We start from the raw sequence: 17916 nt of genomic DNA, 5'->3' as shown, positions 1-17916 counted from the left end.
CTCCCACTTCCTCTTCTCCTTCCCCGTAAGCAGCAGCAACTCAGCAGTCAGGAGGTCAGATGTGATAAGTGAGAACTGGCATCTTAAGTAGGGCTACTAAGTGAGCTCATAGCTGAGTAACATGATTCAGTGTCTTACAAGTTCTCATAGCTCGTACTCTAAACCGCAATGCTATGCTAAGTTCATCATCTTGATCACATATCCCATAAGTAAACATAAAATGTGTGGGATAACCAGCATCATATAACCAACATGCTTAAGTCTAATTAATGTATGAAGGTGTTAATACCATAAGAGAAAGCTGTCCTGCCAGGCTTAGCTATGACCATTTCCCCTTACCTTGGGAGAAACTAGGTAATCAAGCCTTTGTTCTCACAGTACACATGTGAACTTTGGTGTGTGAGGAGTTCTGAGCTGCTCCTGCCCCCCACATGGCTTTAACAAGCCCCTCTTGAGTTCCTATACCAATAGTTTAGGAACTTTTACCACTTTCTAAGCAAGCTAAGTTTTACTGCCTGTGCAACTTTTTCTGAATGCTGTAGGGAAAAGCACATAAACCTGACCTTTGGAGAGTTAGTAAGTAAACCATTTTAAATTTACCATACATGTGATCTTTTTCCTATGCTGGGGAAACAGGAAAACTTTGGTAGGAACTTGAAGGAGCATATTTTAAAGGTCTAACAGCCTATATTTCCACACTTGGATGCATATTTTGTGATTTTAAAGCTCTCTCCCAACTTGGATCTTGCTCCCAACTTGGATCTTGGGATCCAGGAATCCCCCCCCCCCCGCAATGAAGGGTGCTGAGATACAAAGAAGGAGAGCACTTCTTTGATCTTATTACTTCTGTAGGAAGGAGAATTCAGCTTTTGATAAAACACCTTTGTGGAATTCATTCTTCTTTGCAAACATTGAAGCCATTGCAGCAGAAGAGCGAGATATGGATGTAGTGGAGGACAGAAACCTCATTTAACAGATCCATGCCCAAGACTCTTCTTGTCCTTTTCTGGCTGTTTCATTATTATTAGCTGAGAAAGGCTCAATAAACTTCAGGCTGAGGTTTATTATAATCTATATGCTGGCATGAGGAGAGGCATGTGAGTAAGGCAGAAAGCTCTCCCTCCTACCCACTGCTGCCACCCCCCTTTTTACTAATCTTTTAAATCCATAATGGAAAAAAAGCCAACAAAGCTTTTGGAATAAGCAGAGAGCAGGAGTTAGGAGCAACCTCTAAGCTTCATGTAAAACTTCATGTAAAAGTCCCTTTGTAGTGGCCCTACTAGGCTGATTAAGACCAGTGTTCTTTTGGGAGCAAAATACTTTGCATGCCTTCAGGTTAACCCTCCCCACACCCACTTTTCAAGCAGGAGACATGAACTTGCATTCAGAAGCTGCCAGATACCAAGACAGAGCAATCGTCTGGAGTTCACTAGCAGAGGCCCTCCAGGATTTCTGATGGATCTCTCTCAGCCATACCTAGAGATGCCACGGGACGGAATTTAGGACCTTCTGCATCATGCAAAACGGGTGCTCTGCTACAGCCCTTCCCATGGTGTCAAAACAAATCCTTACTGTGGAGAACTATGGAGGTGACCCCAAAGCAGTACTTCTAGGGCTGCCACAATTCTGCCCCCTGCCACCAGTGCCAGTGCCTTTGACAGAATTTGGCATTAGTTGTGTGGGATAGCTCAGCTGGTAGAGCATGAGACTCTTAATTCGTGGTTGTGGGTTCAAGCCCCATGTTGGGCAAAAATAACCTGGCATTGCAGGGGGTTGGACTAGATGACCCTCGTGGTCCCTTCCAATTCTAAAATTCTATGATTCTCAGGCAAAAGCTTTTTCATGCTGCCCCTATTGAATTTCTGTCAAAACCCTGTATAAGAATGTTTTTTTTAAAAAATGTTTAGTTTTTTTTAATGTTTTTACATATGCTGGAAGTTGCCCGGAGTGGCTGGAGGAACCCAATCAGAAGGGTGCGGTATGATAACAACCACAACAACCACAACAATAATAGAACAGGACGTCCCTATTTTCATTGGAGAAATGTTGGAGGTAGCTTCTGAAAGAAACGTCATTTGAGTTTACATTCCTCGGTACATCCATTCCTTTCACGAACTCCTGTCAGTAGCCCTGCCAGCTGCCAGCGCTTCCTGCTGATGCTCAAGCTGCCACCGCCACCACTCCCAATGCAATGGACATGGCTGCTCAAAAGTGGACTCCAAACCCCCCCTCCCCATTAGGATGAAAAGGGATGGGGGGGGGGGAATCTGTCAGTTCTGGTTCTCTCAGTTCCTATTTTTCCAAAACATAAATTAAGTTATCTAGATTTCTGCAGCAACGTGCGATTATTATTATTATTATTATTATTAATTATTACTATTATTATTATTATTATTATTAAATTTTCTTGAAAATTCACTAGCATTTGGCTGCAAATTTATCCCAATAATATTTTTTGTTGGCAGTTTTGACTAATATGCATTTTTGCAAGCAATTTTCTTAATATGATGCATTTTTGTAAATTATTTTTGCTAATATTTTAACTTTCATGCACACATTCCCCTAATATATTCATTTATGAACAGACCGATTGATTGGAGAATTGCACTACAAAATTTGAAGGATGACTACATTCGTGGCTGACATTTGGTCCTGGGGGTTGGGAATCTAAAAGAAAAGATTTTAGTGTTTGGGATTTCTTACCTGATCTGTGCTTGGTGTATCTGTGATGTCGTTCATGCTTCTGCTTTGTGCATGACCTAAAGGAGTAAACACATTATGCACCCATATATGATAAAATATCATTTATTTATTTTTTAAAAAATGAGAGCTGAGATTCTGGAAATTCTGTCTAGAGATTCAGACTTTTATGTTGTCTGTCCTTGATGTGATTTCTTCACCAAGAAGCCGCTACAACCCAATCTTGAATATACCACCACAAAGTTTCTCAAACTAGATAGAATCAGGGCAGGCTATAAATGAAGATTGATTTGGGGAGCTGAATATATTCATACATTCCCTCCATAGCCCAAGAAGACCTCCAACCACATTTTCTGCAACACATTCATTGTTACCACCAATTTGCATATGTGGCAGAAAACTTCTAGATAGATAGCTTACAATATACAGGCATTAAAAAGAAAGTGTCAAAACCATGTTGGGGAGGGGATATTGAAAGAAAGGAGCCTAGTGGTCTTTGAAGATGTGTGAAGGAATTTGCTGATGAGTTTTATGACCCCTGAGATGCTACTTTTGCTCTGCCTGATAAGGCCTAGTTATCTAACTGTAACCTCTGCTAGTTACGTGACTTAATTTCTATGTGCTAGTAAAACTCAGGCAAGGAAATGCCTCCATATAACCTGTGCAATTTACAAGCCTGTGGACTCCACTTTTGTGGTTCCCCAGCAGCTGCTGTTATTCTGACCAAGTGAAAGGTGTTTCAAACATCACAACTGGTGTGGTTAACAGAAGGAAATTCACTGCGCCTGGCCCCATGCTCAGCACCAGAAATCATGGCTTTCCTCCATCATCCTGCTATCCGGGTACCACAGGATATGCACCTGTGCAGAAGTGTATCAGGACAAGGATGCCACGGCCTGCCTGCCGAGTTCTCTCCCGCCATTTTGTGACAGGAAGAACTGGAAGAAAACTCACGTAATCGCCCATAACTTGCGCTCTGCCTCATTCTGAGATCTTCTGACGAACGATGAAGGCTGGCCCCTGCAGCTGGACTCCGGACAGGGCTACGATCTGCAAACACGAAGAAAGAAGATTGGAAATGAGAGGATCAGCTTGACACCTTGAAAAGGTTGCACTTTTCTTTTTGAGATAATGAACAAAACAAATTGTTCATCACTGCCTCAATGCCTCTGTTTTCGGATGGGCATGCAACTCCATGAAAACTGTTTTCCTGGCTGAAGTGAAGGACAAGATGGCACCTCTCCCCATTCCATAGACCAAAAAGCTGATTGGACGGGCACCATTGACAGGGCAGTGTCCTCCCCCGAGTGCAGCAGGCTGGCTTAAGAGAGCGTAGGATGGTAGGACATTTGGTATGGACACCTCTGTCTTCTAACACCTCACTGCCACCCCCCAGCATCTGCCACCTGAGGCAGCTGCCTCACTCTACCTAATGTGTGGAATGTTTCTATACATTGCCTACATTATGAATCTGGATATGATCCTACAGAAGAAGCCAGTGTGGAGCAGTGGTTAGAGTGTCAGAATCGAACCTGGGAGACCAGGGTTCAAATCCCCACTCCGCCACGGGGCTCACTGGGTGACTTTGGGCCAGTCACTCCCTCTCAGCCCAACCTCCCTCATAGGATTGGACGTAACCACCCAGGGGTCCTTTACCTTTACCTGTGGGGATTAAATGAGGAGAAAGGAGAACCTTGTATGGGGGAAAAGGTGGGATACAAATGCAAAAACAACAACAATACAATTATGGGTGTGAATGCACCCAGGATGAACCTCTGTCTATACTACCACTGCAAATGTGTCTCTTCCACCTTGCCTGTGCAGAATGGCAAGCTGGGCAACCTGCACTCACTTGTGTTTGAGACAGATTTGCCAATATCTGCCAGTGATCGGTGGATGGGTTTCTTGGTCTGATGACGGTGTTTTCTCAGGAGCACGTAGCTTATTTTCTCGCGCAGTTCTGGTTTCAGCAGGCCATCTTCTATCTGCTTCTCAATGACATCATCTGGGAGGGAGATATCATACATGTTACTGGTCTGCAGGGCCACCCCACCCCAGGTCATGCTCTTAACTGTGACAATCCTTGATGCCGCAGGAGGAGGGGGAAAGTCACTGCCATAAGCCTCGTTAGTGCCAAATAAGGCTCTAGCCATCCATCTAGCCATCTATCTATCTATCTATCTATCTATCTATCTATCTATCTATCTATATCTATCATCTATCTATCTATCTATCTATCTATCTATCATCTATCTATCTATCTATCTATCTATCATCTATCTATCTATCATATCTATCTATATCTATCTATATCTATATCTATCTATCATCTATCATCTATCATCTATCTATCATCTATCATCTATCTATCATCTATCTATCTATCTATCATCTATCTATTTATCTATCTATCATCTATCTATCATCTATCTATCTATTATCTATCTATCTATCTATCTATCTATCTATCTATCTATCATCTATCTATCTATCTCATCTATCTATCTATCTATCATCTATCTATTATCTATCTATCTATCATCTATCTATCTATCTATCTATCTATCTATCTATCTATCATCTATCTATCTATCTATCTATATCTATCTATCTATCATCTATCATCTATCATCTATCAATCATCTATCTATATCTATCTATCTATCATCTATCTATCATCTATCATCTCTATCATCTAGCTATCTATTGGCTATTTGGGATGAACAGCATGTCAAGAGACTAAGAAATGTGTGTGTGTTTTGTACATTCACAGTCACACTTAGAATGGATTACTGAGTGCTAGTATGGTTGGTAAAGATATTTGACCACCCACTTCCTAGAAATACATGCTGATAACTCAGGATTTTGCTACTTTGGTAGTGATTTCACTAACCCACTGACCCGTGACACGGACTTATTCGCGGCAGTGGTGGCTCCCCATCTGTGGAGTGTCCTGGTTAAGGTGTGCTTGCCCCCCTCAATATTAACATGCAGGAGGGATATTAAAACATTCCCATTCATCCAGATGTTTGATGACTGAAAGATGCCTAGCAACCTAGAAATTATTAGCTGTGACAGTATGTGACTGGTTTTTTTTTAAATTAGATGTTCCTAATGTTTTAATTTTTAAAATATATTCTTAGTTATTTTAAATTTTTTAAAGAAGTTTTTGTTTTATTTTTAATTGCACTGTTTACTACTTTGTTGTTTGCTGCCCATGGCTGCTTGCCGAGGACAAAGGGTTGCAGCCACACAAACAATAAAAACCCCTTTTCAGAAAAAATAAAATACTCAGTGCCCCCCTGGAAATCTACCTCCTTTAAGCAAACAAAAGAAGAAGTGATAAATTTGTGTTCTTTTATGTATCTCTAGTTTCTCCCTATGTCCTACAACATAGTAAAGAAAGATGTTGTTGTAAATAAGGCACCTTGAAGCTTGAAATTATAAAATTATTTATTAAAACCCATGGGACAGACTGGAGTGAAGACTGCCGGCTCAGTCTGATCTGGTGGTAAGCGTCATTACACAATAGATGAAACAGGTATGAACCGTTTTTCAAAATTTTCTTCTCTTGTTTCTTTATGCTTCCTCCCCCTCCATATTTTTATTCAATGCCCCCCAGTTGCACTCAGGCTACTACAGCCCCCTGGATTGTCCCAGCACCTCCAGGGAAAAGTATTGCCCACTTCGGAAACGCTGGACTAGTCATGGCATTGGTCACCAACCTGGATAGCTTTAAAAGAGGATTAGACAAATTAAATGGATGATAAAGCTATCAATAGCTAATGCTTGTTGTGAATCACTTTGAGTTGCTTTTGTAAAAATAGAGACTAGTAACCTTAATAAATAATAATAGCCACAATTATGTTCTATCTCCACTGTCTGAGTCAGAATGTCTCTGAAAGATCAGCTGCTGGGAATGACAAGTGGGGAGAGGACCACTGTTCTCACGCCCCACCTGCAGGATTCCCATTGGGGCCCCTGGTTGGCCACAGTGAGAATAGGATGAAGGACTAGATGGGTCCCCTTTGGCCTGATCTAGACTGAAATACATCACAGTTCATGGTCCCGGCACCACCCCTCATTATTGGTTGAATCACAGAATCATAGAGTTGGAAGGCACCCCAGGGTCATCTAGTCAAACCTCCTGCAATGCAGGAACCTCAGCAGTAACTTCCGAATGCCTCATTGATTTGCTCAGCAGCTTCTGAGTGGATTGTGCTTATAGTTGCATGTTTGAGGTTCATACCTATTATTTGGGGCAAGGAGTAGCCATCTAGATCGAGCATCACGGTACCCGTCTGCAGGCAGGTGCGTAGCTCAAAGAGGCTATGCAAAGATAAGGTTGACACGTGTGGTTTGCTCCATCTCTCCCCTCCTTCTTCTACCTTCTCTTCAAACTTGATCCACCTGAAACAAAGATGAAGCAGATGAGACATGAATAGTGCTCAGCATAAATGATACACATGTGGTATGACCAACATGTCTTATTAATGCATGAAGGGGTTAATGCCATAGAGCATGCCAGGCATAGCTAGGGCACTCCCTCTCCCCTTGGGAGTAAGCTAATCAAGCCTATTGTTGTATTTCAGTCTACCAGATAAGCTCAGTGTGTGAGGTCTGAGCTGCTTGCCACCAACAATATAGATGTCTACAATCTGTGTGTGCAATCACACAGTAAGTGTCTCTTGGAACAACATGCTTAAGTTCTGTTAAGAGGCAAGGCAGCTGTTGGGGAAATTGTCACTTTTGGCAGCATTCAGGATAAAACTGCAAAAACATACAGTGCATTTTAAGAGTATTTGCTATAGTTGTTTGTTGTTTTTATTGCCAATAGTAATAACCAAATGCATCAATGCAATCAATCAATGCAAGGCAGTCATCTTTTTGTTAAACAAAATGAAATGTCTGTTGCATTGCTGGTACTAGTGCCATTTAACGATTTATGGCCACTTCCAGACTGTCACTAATTTGCAGATACGTATAATTAAATTGTACACCAGCCAATTTAGGCTGTGCAATTAAAGTGGATTTGGAGCCCCTGTGTAACAAGTCCACTCTCAAAAATGAAACAACTCCCCAATGCTTTTATGTTATGAAAAGTAACAGGAAAATGCACTAGAATGTCTGGGATGATGGTGATACTGGGCGATGAATATAACCTCCATGCAAACAAATCCAAATAAGTGCTGCTCAATAAACAGCAACGTCATATAACTATACATAACCACGTTGGGCTATATATAAGGATGAACACTTAATGAACAGGTCATGTGGAAGAGCCCCATACAACTGTCATTCAGTTATAAACTACTGCTTTAAAGAAGTCATTACAAGTGATCCTACATAAGGGAGAGGGTACTTTTAAAAACAGTATGTTCAAAAGTCTGGACAAAAGATTTATTTATTTCTAGATTGCCTATTGACCAAAATCTTCTGGGTGGTGTACAAGAATCAATAAAACAGCAGAAGAGCTCCATTTTGGCAGGCCTAAAAGTTTACTTTCAAACTCCTTCTTGCTTAAGGGTGTGTGCATTTAGTCACTTAGCTCCCTGTGTAAATTTGGAATCTGACATCTTTCCATCTTTAGTGAGCATTCATTCTGATTTCTTTGTGGGAAAGGGATATGGTATGATCCTGATCCTCATGCCACTTGGCCACAGCCATGGCTTTCCTCAAAGAATCAAGGGAGCTGTCATTTGTTAAGGGTGCTGAGAGTTGACAGGAGACCCCTATTCACCTAGAATCATAGAATCATAGAATCATAGAGTTGGAAGAGACCACAAGGGCCATCGAGTCCAACCCCCTGCCAAGCAGGAAACACCATCAGAGCACTCCTGACATATGGTTGTCAAGCCTCTGCTTAAAGACCTCCAAAGAAGGAGACTCCACCACACTCCTTGGCAGCAAATTCCACTGTCAAACAGCTCTTACTGTCAGGAAGTTCTTCCTAATGTTTAGGTGGAATCTTCTCCTCACAGAGATGCACTTCCCTGAGTTCTCTGGGAAGAGGGATTGATTGTTAAACCTTCTGGACATTGGGGGGGGGGGATATGGGTCTCCTAAAAACCCTCACCACCCTGGACAGATTACAGTTCCCATGATTTTTTGGGGGAAGCCATGACAGTTCAGAGTGGTACATATGACCCTGCTTTAAATGGATACTGCAGAGGGGGCCATAGGCTGTAACCACCTTGTAGCAGGGACCTTCCTTTTCATAATTTGTAAAGGATCATGAACACGGATTGTGCTATACAATTAACATCAAGTCTTCCTTTGCAAATTCTCCTCAGAACACAGGAGCCAGGCGTGTGCACAGAAATGGGGAAATCAGAATGACTGCACAACAAAGGTTGAATAACTTCCCTGCAAACTTTGTACAAACAGTGCAGGATGAATGCCCAAAAAACAGTTTGTCTGGAAGTGACCAGTGTCACAGAAGTACATAATGAGTTGTGAGCCAAAGCATCTCTGGAAGAAGGGACCACAAGTCAAAGGCAACACATTTCAAACATGGCTGTTATTATCTTTCTGTGTGCAATACAAGTATAACAATTAAAAGTGGGGTGTGTAGACATGAATATTCTCTTTTTATTCCCCCACCCCCACCCCTTTAGCATTGCAGTACTGTATATAACAAGGCCACGGGTGGCGCTGTGGGTTAAACTACAGAGCCTAGGGCTTGCCGATCAGAAGGTCGGCAGTTCGAATCCCCGTGACGGGGTGAGCTCCCGTTGCTCGGTCTCTGCTCCTGCCAACTTAGCAGTTCAAAAGCACGTCAAAGTGCAAGTAGATAAATAGGTACCACTCTGGCGGGAAGGTAAACGGTGTTTCCATGTGCTGCTCTGGTTCGCCAGAAGCGGCTTAGTCATGCTGGCCACATGACCCGGAAGCTGTACGCTGGCTCCCTCAGCCAATAAAGCGAGATGAGTGCCGCAACCCCTGAGTCAGCCATGACTGGACCTAATGGTCAGGGGTCCCTTTACCTTTACCTTACTGTATATAACCAGGAAAGTAGGACCATTACATTGATGGTAATGTTTCTTGCTTGTTGATGTGCCATTTTTAGGCAAAGGAGGGTAGAGAAGTCATTCCCTTCCCACCCCCCCAGCACACACATTTCAAAGCACATGTACTTCAGGAATGCTTTGATATGTAGCCAACTCACTGGTTCTACGCTCCTCTGTACCAGGTATGCATGCCAAAGGTGCAAATCCCTTTATTCAAAGAGGCAAATGTTTAGCCTATCTTGATAATATTGCTTCAGAATTATTAGAGCAAAACAAAATAACCCTTATAAATGCTCATAAAATATGCTCCTGTTTTGCAATTTAATCCAGAACAAAGAACAGGCTGTGAAGGTTTCTCAGCTTTCAACTAGCTGGAGAACTACAGAGTTCAATGGCTGCCTTGCCTGTGGGCAAGTGGTGGCTGGGACCACCAGCAGGTGGAGTCAGAACCAATGACAGGCAGAGTCACTCCGCTGCACTGGATGTAAGGAAACAGGCAGGTGGGTGGGGGCTGGCTGAAATTTGGTGGCCAGTGCCTCATTTGTCCTAATGGACCAGCCTCCATGACTGTGGGTCCTAACACAGCTGACAGAAATATCTTTAGGTGCCATTTACCATCTCTCTGAAGCCACTGGGAGCTGTCATCAAGTGTGATGAAGCAGCAAAAAGGCTAATGCTATTCCAGGCTGCATCAACAGAAGTCGAGTGTCCACATTGAGGGAAGTCATAGTCCCACTGTATTCTGCCTTGGTCAGATGCCACCTGGAGTCCTGTGTCCAGTTCTGGGCACCACAATTTAAGAAGGATATTGACAAGCTGGAACGTATGTAGAGGAGGGCGACCAGGATGATCAGTGGTCTGGAAACCAAGCCTTAGTTGGGATTTCCATAGAATGCTGTTTGCTCCAATTCAGCTTTAAATAGTGGGTTTTTGCAGGGAAAGCTCCAGGGCAAAAAAGACACTCAGACACGGAGCTTTAAAACACAGAACATGCCTGAAAAGTGCAGAGGGAGGTGTGGCCAGTGGCAGCAGGCCTTGGCACCCCAAATTTCAGTGGCTCCTAGATCTGCCTTTGGTATGGCTAGGCCCCAAGTTAGGTTGTCTAGGATGGGAGCTTTCTATTTAAAGCAACTGTGCCATTTTGATTGGTGCCGGGCTCTGAGGATGAAAATTCCTATTTTGACTTGCCAAAGGTTCATTTGCAAAGTACCAGCCTTTTACTATGTGAAGCAAAGCCTAGGCACCCTGCAGCTAAATTCCTGATCTGGATTCCTAAGTCAAGGAGAGCGGAAATCCTGAGCTGGCAATGCTAAAATGCTGACAAAGAGAGGCAAGCAGATATCCTCGTGGACTGTGGCAGCAGTACAGAAAATCAAACGGTTTCAGCCATTGGCATTTTGTTTGTAGAATAGGAAATGCACAGCGCTCTCACCCTGGAAACAGTAACGTATCAGTATTTGATGGGTTAATCTCCACATGTTCAATGGATAGGATGCTGCCCTGTCATGATAGATCCATGATAGGGGACATGTGATTTTTAAGAATGTAATAATGTAAGAAGAGTCTCACTGCAGTAACAAGCCAAGGACTCATCCAGTGTCGCATCCTGTTCTCATATTCCTCCAGGAAGTCTGTGAGTGGAACTTGAATGCAAAGAGGGTTTGGGGACTAGCACAACCTTCTGGGACTCAGTGAAATCTAGCACGGCTGTGACAGGGAGGCCCTACCTCCTGGAGGTCACCTTAAGCAGCGTTACGCTGGGAGGCTGCAGTGACAGGCCCTTAGCTCCTCTCCCACTATATTCTCCTCTGTTAGAGCAGAGCTATGTCTCTCTCTCTCTCTCAAGAATATAAGGAGAGCATGCTGGATCAAGCCAAGAGCCCACCTGGTCCAGCACTCTGTTCTCAAAGTGGCCACCCAAGTGTCTATATAGGAAAGCCCCCAAGAAGCACAACAATGTTCTCTTGCCTTTTGCCTAACTCAGCAAATTTTCTTGGACGGGCTCTGCTTAGAAACCAGGGATTAAGATGTTTCTGTTATGCAGGGCTCTCTCAAGCTGTGCTTATCCAGAGCATGGCTATTGCCTTTTCTGGGGGCTTTTCAGTATCGCCCAACAGAGTCTCTACATTGTTAACCCGTGTGCTAGGAAGAAAACTCCATGCTTTTGAAAATCTCCTCCTCCTCCTTGAGAACCACACTAGACATTCTTCTTAACCAATCATTATCACAGCTACCTAGAATGCGGATGGTCACAGTGGCGTAGTGGGGGGGTGCAGGGGGGGCCGGCCGCACCGGGCGCAACATCGGGGGGGGGGGCGCGCTCGCACTCGCAGCTCTCTGCCCCTACCTGGCTCACTCACTCTCTCTCACTGCAGTGCTGGCTGTGCGAATCCGATCCGAGCCGCTGGGTCGCCGCCCACTGTGGAGGGGAAGGTGCCAGGCGTGCGGTGCGGAGAGAGAGCGAGGGACTATCTGGGGGAGGGACAGTGCAGCGAGGGGGGGGGCGCAAATTACTTGCCTTGCCCCGGGTGCTGACAACCCACGCTACGCCACTGGATGGTCACCCTTTGCACCCTCAGGGACCACCCCTCTTCTCGGTTCTCTGCCTTTTCCCCTTCCGATATTTCGAGTTACTGGCTGCATATGGCAGTTTGTTCTGTTTTCCTGACATTTCTGCATTATATTTGTGCTTTCACACAACAGGAAAACGGCTTTTGGCAGCTCTGATATACAGGAGCTATTCTGAATACAAAACCAAAGTATGAAGGTTCTGCCTGCCCCGTCCCTCCTGGCACCGAGGGAGCACATTAGACAAGGTCATTATGTGGCACAAGCTTGGAGCCACTGCGGGGCATGTGGGGCAGAGGGAGACAGAGTTAATCAAAATCTATCTTATTAACTGCCTGACCTCACGGCATTGATCCCATTTAAACACGGCATAAACACCCACAAATCCCTTTGTTCTTCACCATTGAGAGGCTCAGCTGGGCTCAAACCTGCTATTCGAGTCCCCGACTCTTCCCCTCCCTGCTGCTCAAACTCAGGATGTGAAATTTAGTAAATAATAATAATAATAATGAAAAAATGACTGGTTACAAAGCCTCAGCTGGAAAGGAAATTCCATGTGGATTTCGTTTGTGTGAAAAACATTAGTAAGCTGGTAATTCAATAAAGGACATCTTGCATTCTCTCTAATACTTTGATAAAAGTTATGGGGCTCTTAAAAGGTTTACTTTATCGGTTTGCAATAAAAGAGCAAAGTTAACTCTTTGATTGCTGGCTGCAAATAAGGCTCATAGTAAGGTGGCTTTTTCTTGTGACTTATTCACATAGTTCAGATTTATGCTACCAGTTCAACATGGGGCTGGCCTAAGGGAACTGACTTGCACACTGCCAAGATAATGTTTAATTCAGACTCAACAGCCTATTTCCTTGAAAGCAAACCCCACTGTGGCTTGCTTCTTAGTAAATGTGCTTAGGATCTCACTCTGAGAGCTCTAAGTTTGCAGGGGCGGGAGATGGCCAGAAGAGATCGCGTGCCAACTGGGGAAATTGGAGGAACAGTGTGTGTATGTGGGGGAAGGGGAAAGACACTGAAGTTGGCTGCAGCCTCCATGCAGGAGCAGGAATGCAGGGAGGAAATGCTAAAGGAAACGGGGTTGGCCAATCTGTGGCCCTCAAAATCAGCTCCAGGCCTGAGCCCAGTAGCAGCAGAATGGATTTAAGAACATAAGAAGAGCCTTCTAGATCAGGCCAATGGCCCATCGAGTTCAGTAGCATGATCAGGTCATAGAGGGGATGACCAGACGCCTTTGGGACCCAAATGCAAGAGCATTCCCCCCTCCTCTGGTCTCCAGCAGTTGGTCTTCAGAAGCATTGCTGCCTCCAACTGCGAAGGCAGAGCAGGACCGTCCTGGCTGGTAGCCTTCAATAGCCCTCCCCTCCATGAAGGATCCATGCTCGTCCAACAAAATCTGACCATGGCTTCCTGTTACGCGTGAACCAGCTTTCGGGGTGTTAATTTCTGTTCTGGTTGCAAAACAGAAAGCAATGAGCATATGAAACAGGCTAGGACTGAAGGCTTTCAATAGCTTTCTCCCCACACCCCAAACACTCACTTTAGATCACTGGACAAAGTGGTAACCCTTTCCCCCTGATAAATAATATTTTGCAGCTTTTAGTTTGCCCAGAAGTGACAGCGTGGCAAAGATGGTTGTGAATCAAGGCATCTCTCAAACCAGGTTCTACTCTCTTAAAAATTATGGTCTGCCTCCAGCAAAGGCCTTCTTCCTTCAAGAGCGCATACCTCAGGAGGAAAATGTGTGAGTCACCCAAGAGAAGCAGCTGCTTACAACCCTCGCTTTTTCCATACCTGGCTGATTCCTTCCACTCCATTTCTTCTCCATCATGCTGGAGCGTGTCCATCTCAGTGAACAGGGTGGGGTTGGGGGGATCGTCATCTTCACCCAGGATATACCGGAGGCGTTCAGCAGCTGGAGACACTGAGCCAAGATTGGAAAAGATAATCAGTGACAGGCAGGTGCTATTCACATGTTCCAAAAGTTCAGTTCAGTTGCTCTAGAAAACCATCTAGAAGAGATGATGATGATATTTTATTTATACCCTGCCCATCTGGCTGGGCTGCCTCAGTCACTCTGGACAGCTTCCAACACACATAAAAATAAAAAAAAATAAAAGCAAACAGTAGTAGTAACAATCTGATCCAATATAAAAAGTCACAATAACTTTAAAATAAACAACTTATATCAAATAAAGCCATATTCAGTATTATTATTATTATTATTTATTCAATTTATACGCTGCCCTATACCCGGAGGTCTCAGGGCGGTTCCAACAAGACTACAACATATAATGTTGTATATGAAAACAAATTTTAAACAATTAAAAACACTAGCAGGATAGACATAAACATGAACAGTAAGAAATAACTTAAGGGAGCAAAAATGTTGCATTTGTAAATAGGTTTGAATTGGTTATGCAATAAGATTACAATATAAAATGAGGAACCACACAGAGGGGAGGAGGGAAGTAAAATAAAAAGCAGGTTCAATTTGTTTATATTTATATTTTGTTGTTAAAATATTGTAGAATGGAAAAATAAAATATTATAAAAAAGCAATATTCAATAATCCATTAGAATCCAATAGAAACAGTAAAATTAAACATCAGCAAATACCAATAATAATTAATCAGTTTACACTTATCAATTACAATATAGAATTACTAATCTATAATCAATAAAAACCACAGCAAATCACAATGCATAAAATACCACAAAACATATAAAACCATTTAAAAGGATCAAAATGAGAAACAAGGACACACAACTTATAATTTATTTATTTTCAACTATCCCTGAGCTACTCTCTTTCCAGTTGCTTCTGCTATTCTCAAAGTCATGGTCTGGGAAAGGCTCCTAGGGCTGGAGGGCGGGGAAAGGCCTGATGACCAGCAGAAAGTCTGTCTCCCTTCAGTTCTTCAATTAAAGATCAAGTAAGAGTAGGGTTTGTTGCAAGGAATGTAGCTATGGTGAAATGCTAATATACGCTTTGGAGGTCCCACCTTGAACCTTGTCAGTGGGGCTGAGCTAACCTAAACCTAATCTGCTTTTGGTGGTAGTGAGAGCCTTTCCTAGCTTGGTGCCTCCAGCTGTTTTGGACTACAACTCCCATCAGTATATATAAGGCGGGATTGACTGCAATACCTTCCCTCCAATTACAGTACAGTCATACCTCGGGTTACAGATGCTTCGGATTGCGCAATTTTGGGTTGTGCACCGCGCTGAACCTGAAAGTACCGGAATGGGTTACTTCTGGGTTTCGGTGCTTGTGCAGAAGCACTGAATCGCAACCCGTGCGTGCGCAGACGTGGGTCTGCGGGTTGCAAACGTGCTTCCTGCACAGATCACGTTCGCAACCCGAGCGTCCACTGTAATCTTTGTAAATTGTGGTGTAGGTTTAACTGTTATACTGTCCTTCCAACAATAGTTGGTACTGTGTCCAGCTGAGGCCATGAGCCATGCTGTTGTTCTGGACCAGAGCTTTCCAAACTGTGTGTCATGATACATTAGTGTATCGGCTGCAGTGTGTAGGTGCGCCACACGAATGCTCTCCATGCCCCACCCAGGACTGGAAAGGGAGTGGGCAGCCCGCCGGTTTACTAGTAAAACTGAATTAGTGTGTGGCGAAATGATGCATAAAAGGTGTGTCACCAACATGAAAAGTTTGGAAAGTTCTGTTCTAGACTGTTCTTTTTGCAATAAGGATGTTACATGACCAACAAAGTGCATCACATAATCCCATACATCGTGGAAGACAAAATGAAACAATGGGTGCACATGAAGATAAATAAAACTGGAAACACCCACCCTCTACAGTGAATCCATTCCTCCAAAACAAACTAAGGAAAATTCCCACAACACTAAACAGATCCACACAATGAATGTTTAAAGCATGGAAGGAAAAAGCAAGAAAACAGGTGCCATTCCCATCGCCACTAATTCCCCTGGCCCAATACCCACTATTCCACCAAGAATCCCAAAGCATCCAAATAAAAACCTGGCAAACTAAAGGCCTATATTGCCTACCGACTTTTACAAATATCTCAACCCCATATCAACATGGGAAATACAAGATAAACTAGGGGACACTCCAATACTCTGGCTGACCGTAGCACCAACTACAAGCCTTCCTAAACAACCCAGCTACATAAACAGCAGCCACCAGGCCACTGACTAGCTTTGAGAAGCTCCTCCTAACAATGGAGGGACAGAGTAAAGGGGTGGCCTCTACAATATATAAAATACTACTGCAAGACTCTACAAACCTCCTTCCCACGATTAAAAACCAAGGAAGCATGACATAGAATATGAATTAAACCCTACCCAATGGTCTAGACTATAGACCACCATTTAAATCCATCTCAGCCAATAGTAGTAGTAGTAGTAATAATAATAATAATAATAATAATAATTTATTACTTACATTACTTAGGGAGAGAACTCACCCTAAAACTTATACATAGATGGTACATAGCAACATGGAAGTTGGCACTCATACACCCAGGAACCTCCTCTAAATGTTGGAGAGACTGCACTTCCATAGACACACACGTCCACATGTGGTGGAAATGCCCCAAAGTTCAATCTTTCTGGATATCAGGGCTGCAGGAAATTTCCAAAATAACAAAACAGGTAATAGAAGCAACTCCAGGACAGCGCGCGCGCACACACACACACGACAAGGAACTCATAAGTTACTTGCAGCAGCTAGAAATATCATAACTAGACACTGGAAGGAGCTATGAGGAGTGAACATAGACCACTGGTACCAAAATGTATGGAAAACCGCCCTGCTAGAGAAGTCAACCAACAAACACAAAATACCATGGGGATAAGCAAAGGAGGACACCTTCATCTCAGTATGGTTTCCCTTTATCACATACACCGCACAAAAAGACAGCACGACTTCTCCTCCCCAACAGCATATGAATCAGTATGGCTAACTTCATCCAACAGCCTACCCTCCCCCTGCACACACAAACAAGCCACACTGCAATCAACAGAGCACAACCAAACAAATCTGGGACCCCCAACTTCTTGCAGTATCAATAAAAAGAAATAAAGACAGTCATACCTCGGGTTGCAAATGTGATCCATGCGGGAGGCACGTTTGCAACCCGGAGCGCCGTGTTTGTGTCTGCGCGTGACGTGATTCGGCACTTCTGTGCATGCGCGTGACATCATTTTGCACTTCTGCACATGTGCGAGCACCAAAACCCGGAAGTAACCCGTTCCAGTACTTCTAGGTTTGGCGTGGTCCGCAACTCAAAGACGCGCAGCCCACAGCGTTCGCAAACCAAGGTATGACTGTACATAAACGAAGGACTACCCATGTGATGCTGACACAAACCCCTACACTAGCAACAGATAATAGAACAATACTCTCTCTTTCCTCCTCCCTTTTCCCTCATGCAAGATGTATACGACAAAATAGATAAATGTAAATCACTAAATGCAATCAAACCCTGAAAAAGCATACAAACTGAAAGTGGAGACAACAAATGTACCTTTCCGTGTTTATCTATTTTTATTGTAACAAAACAAAACTTTAATAAAAACTAAAAAAAAGAAGCTGTTCCTTGGCTCAGCAACCAATTTGGCCTGGCATCGTCTCTGAAATAACCT

At 43.5% G+C, this 17916-nt stretch overlaps 1 protein-coding gene across 1 annotated transcript in view; it reads right to left on the bottom strand.

Annotated features, from left to right (window-relative positions):
• The window catches only part of SLC4A5 (solute carrier family 4 member 5), an 84830-nt gene that overhangs the window by 44866 nt on the left and 22048 nt on the right, over positions 1–17916 (bottom strand). The window contains exons 4-8 of the mRNA XM_083453765.1: positions 14083–14212; positions 6950–7110; positions 4553–4705; positions 3655–3750; positions 2704–2759 (exon numbers count right to left, since the gene is read on the bottom strand). Coding sequence (XP_083309891.1) covers positions 2704–2759; positions 3655–3750; positions 4553–4705; positions 6950–7110; positions 14083–14212 — 596 coding nt within the window. The remainder of the gene's footprint in view (positions 1–2703; positions 2760–3654; positions 3751–4552; positions 4706–6949; positions 7111–14082; positions 14213–17916) is intronic.

The sequence above is a fragment of the Podarcis tiliguerta genome (genome assembly GCF_965153285.1).
Source record: "Podarcis tiliguerta genome assembly, chromosome: 8".
In the NCBI taxonomy this organism is placed as follows: domain Eukaryota; kingdom Metazoa; phylum Chordata; class Lepidosauria; order Squamata; family Lacertidae; genus Podarcis; species Podarcis tiliguerta.
This window is presented reverse-complemented; position numbering and strand designations above follow the sequence as displayed.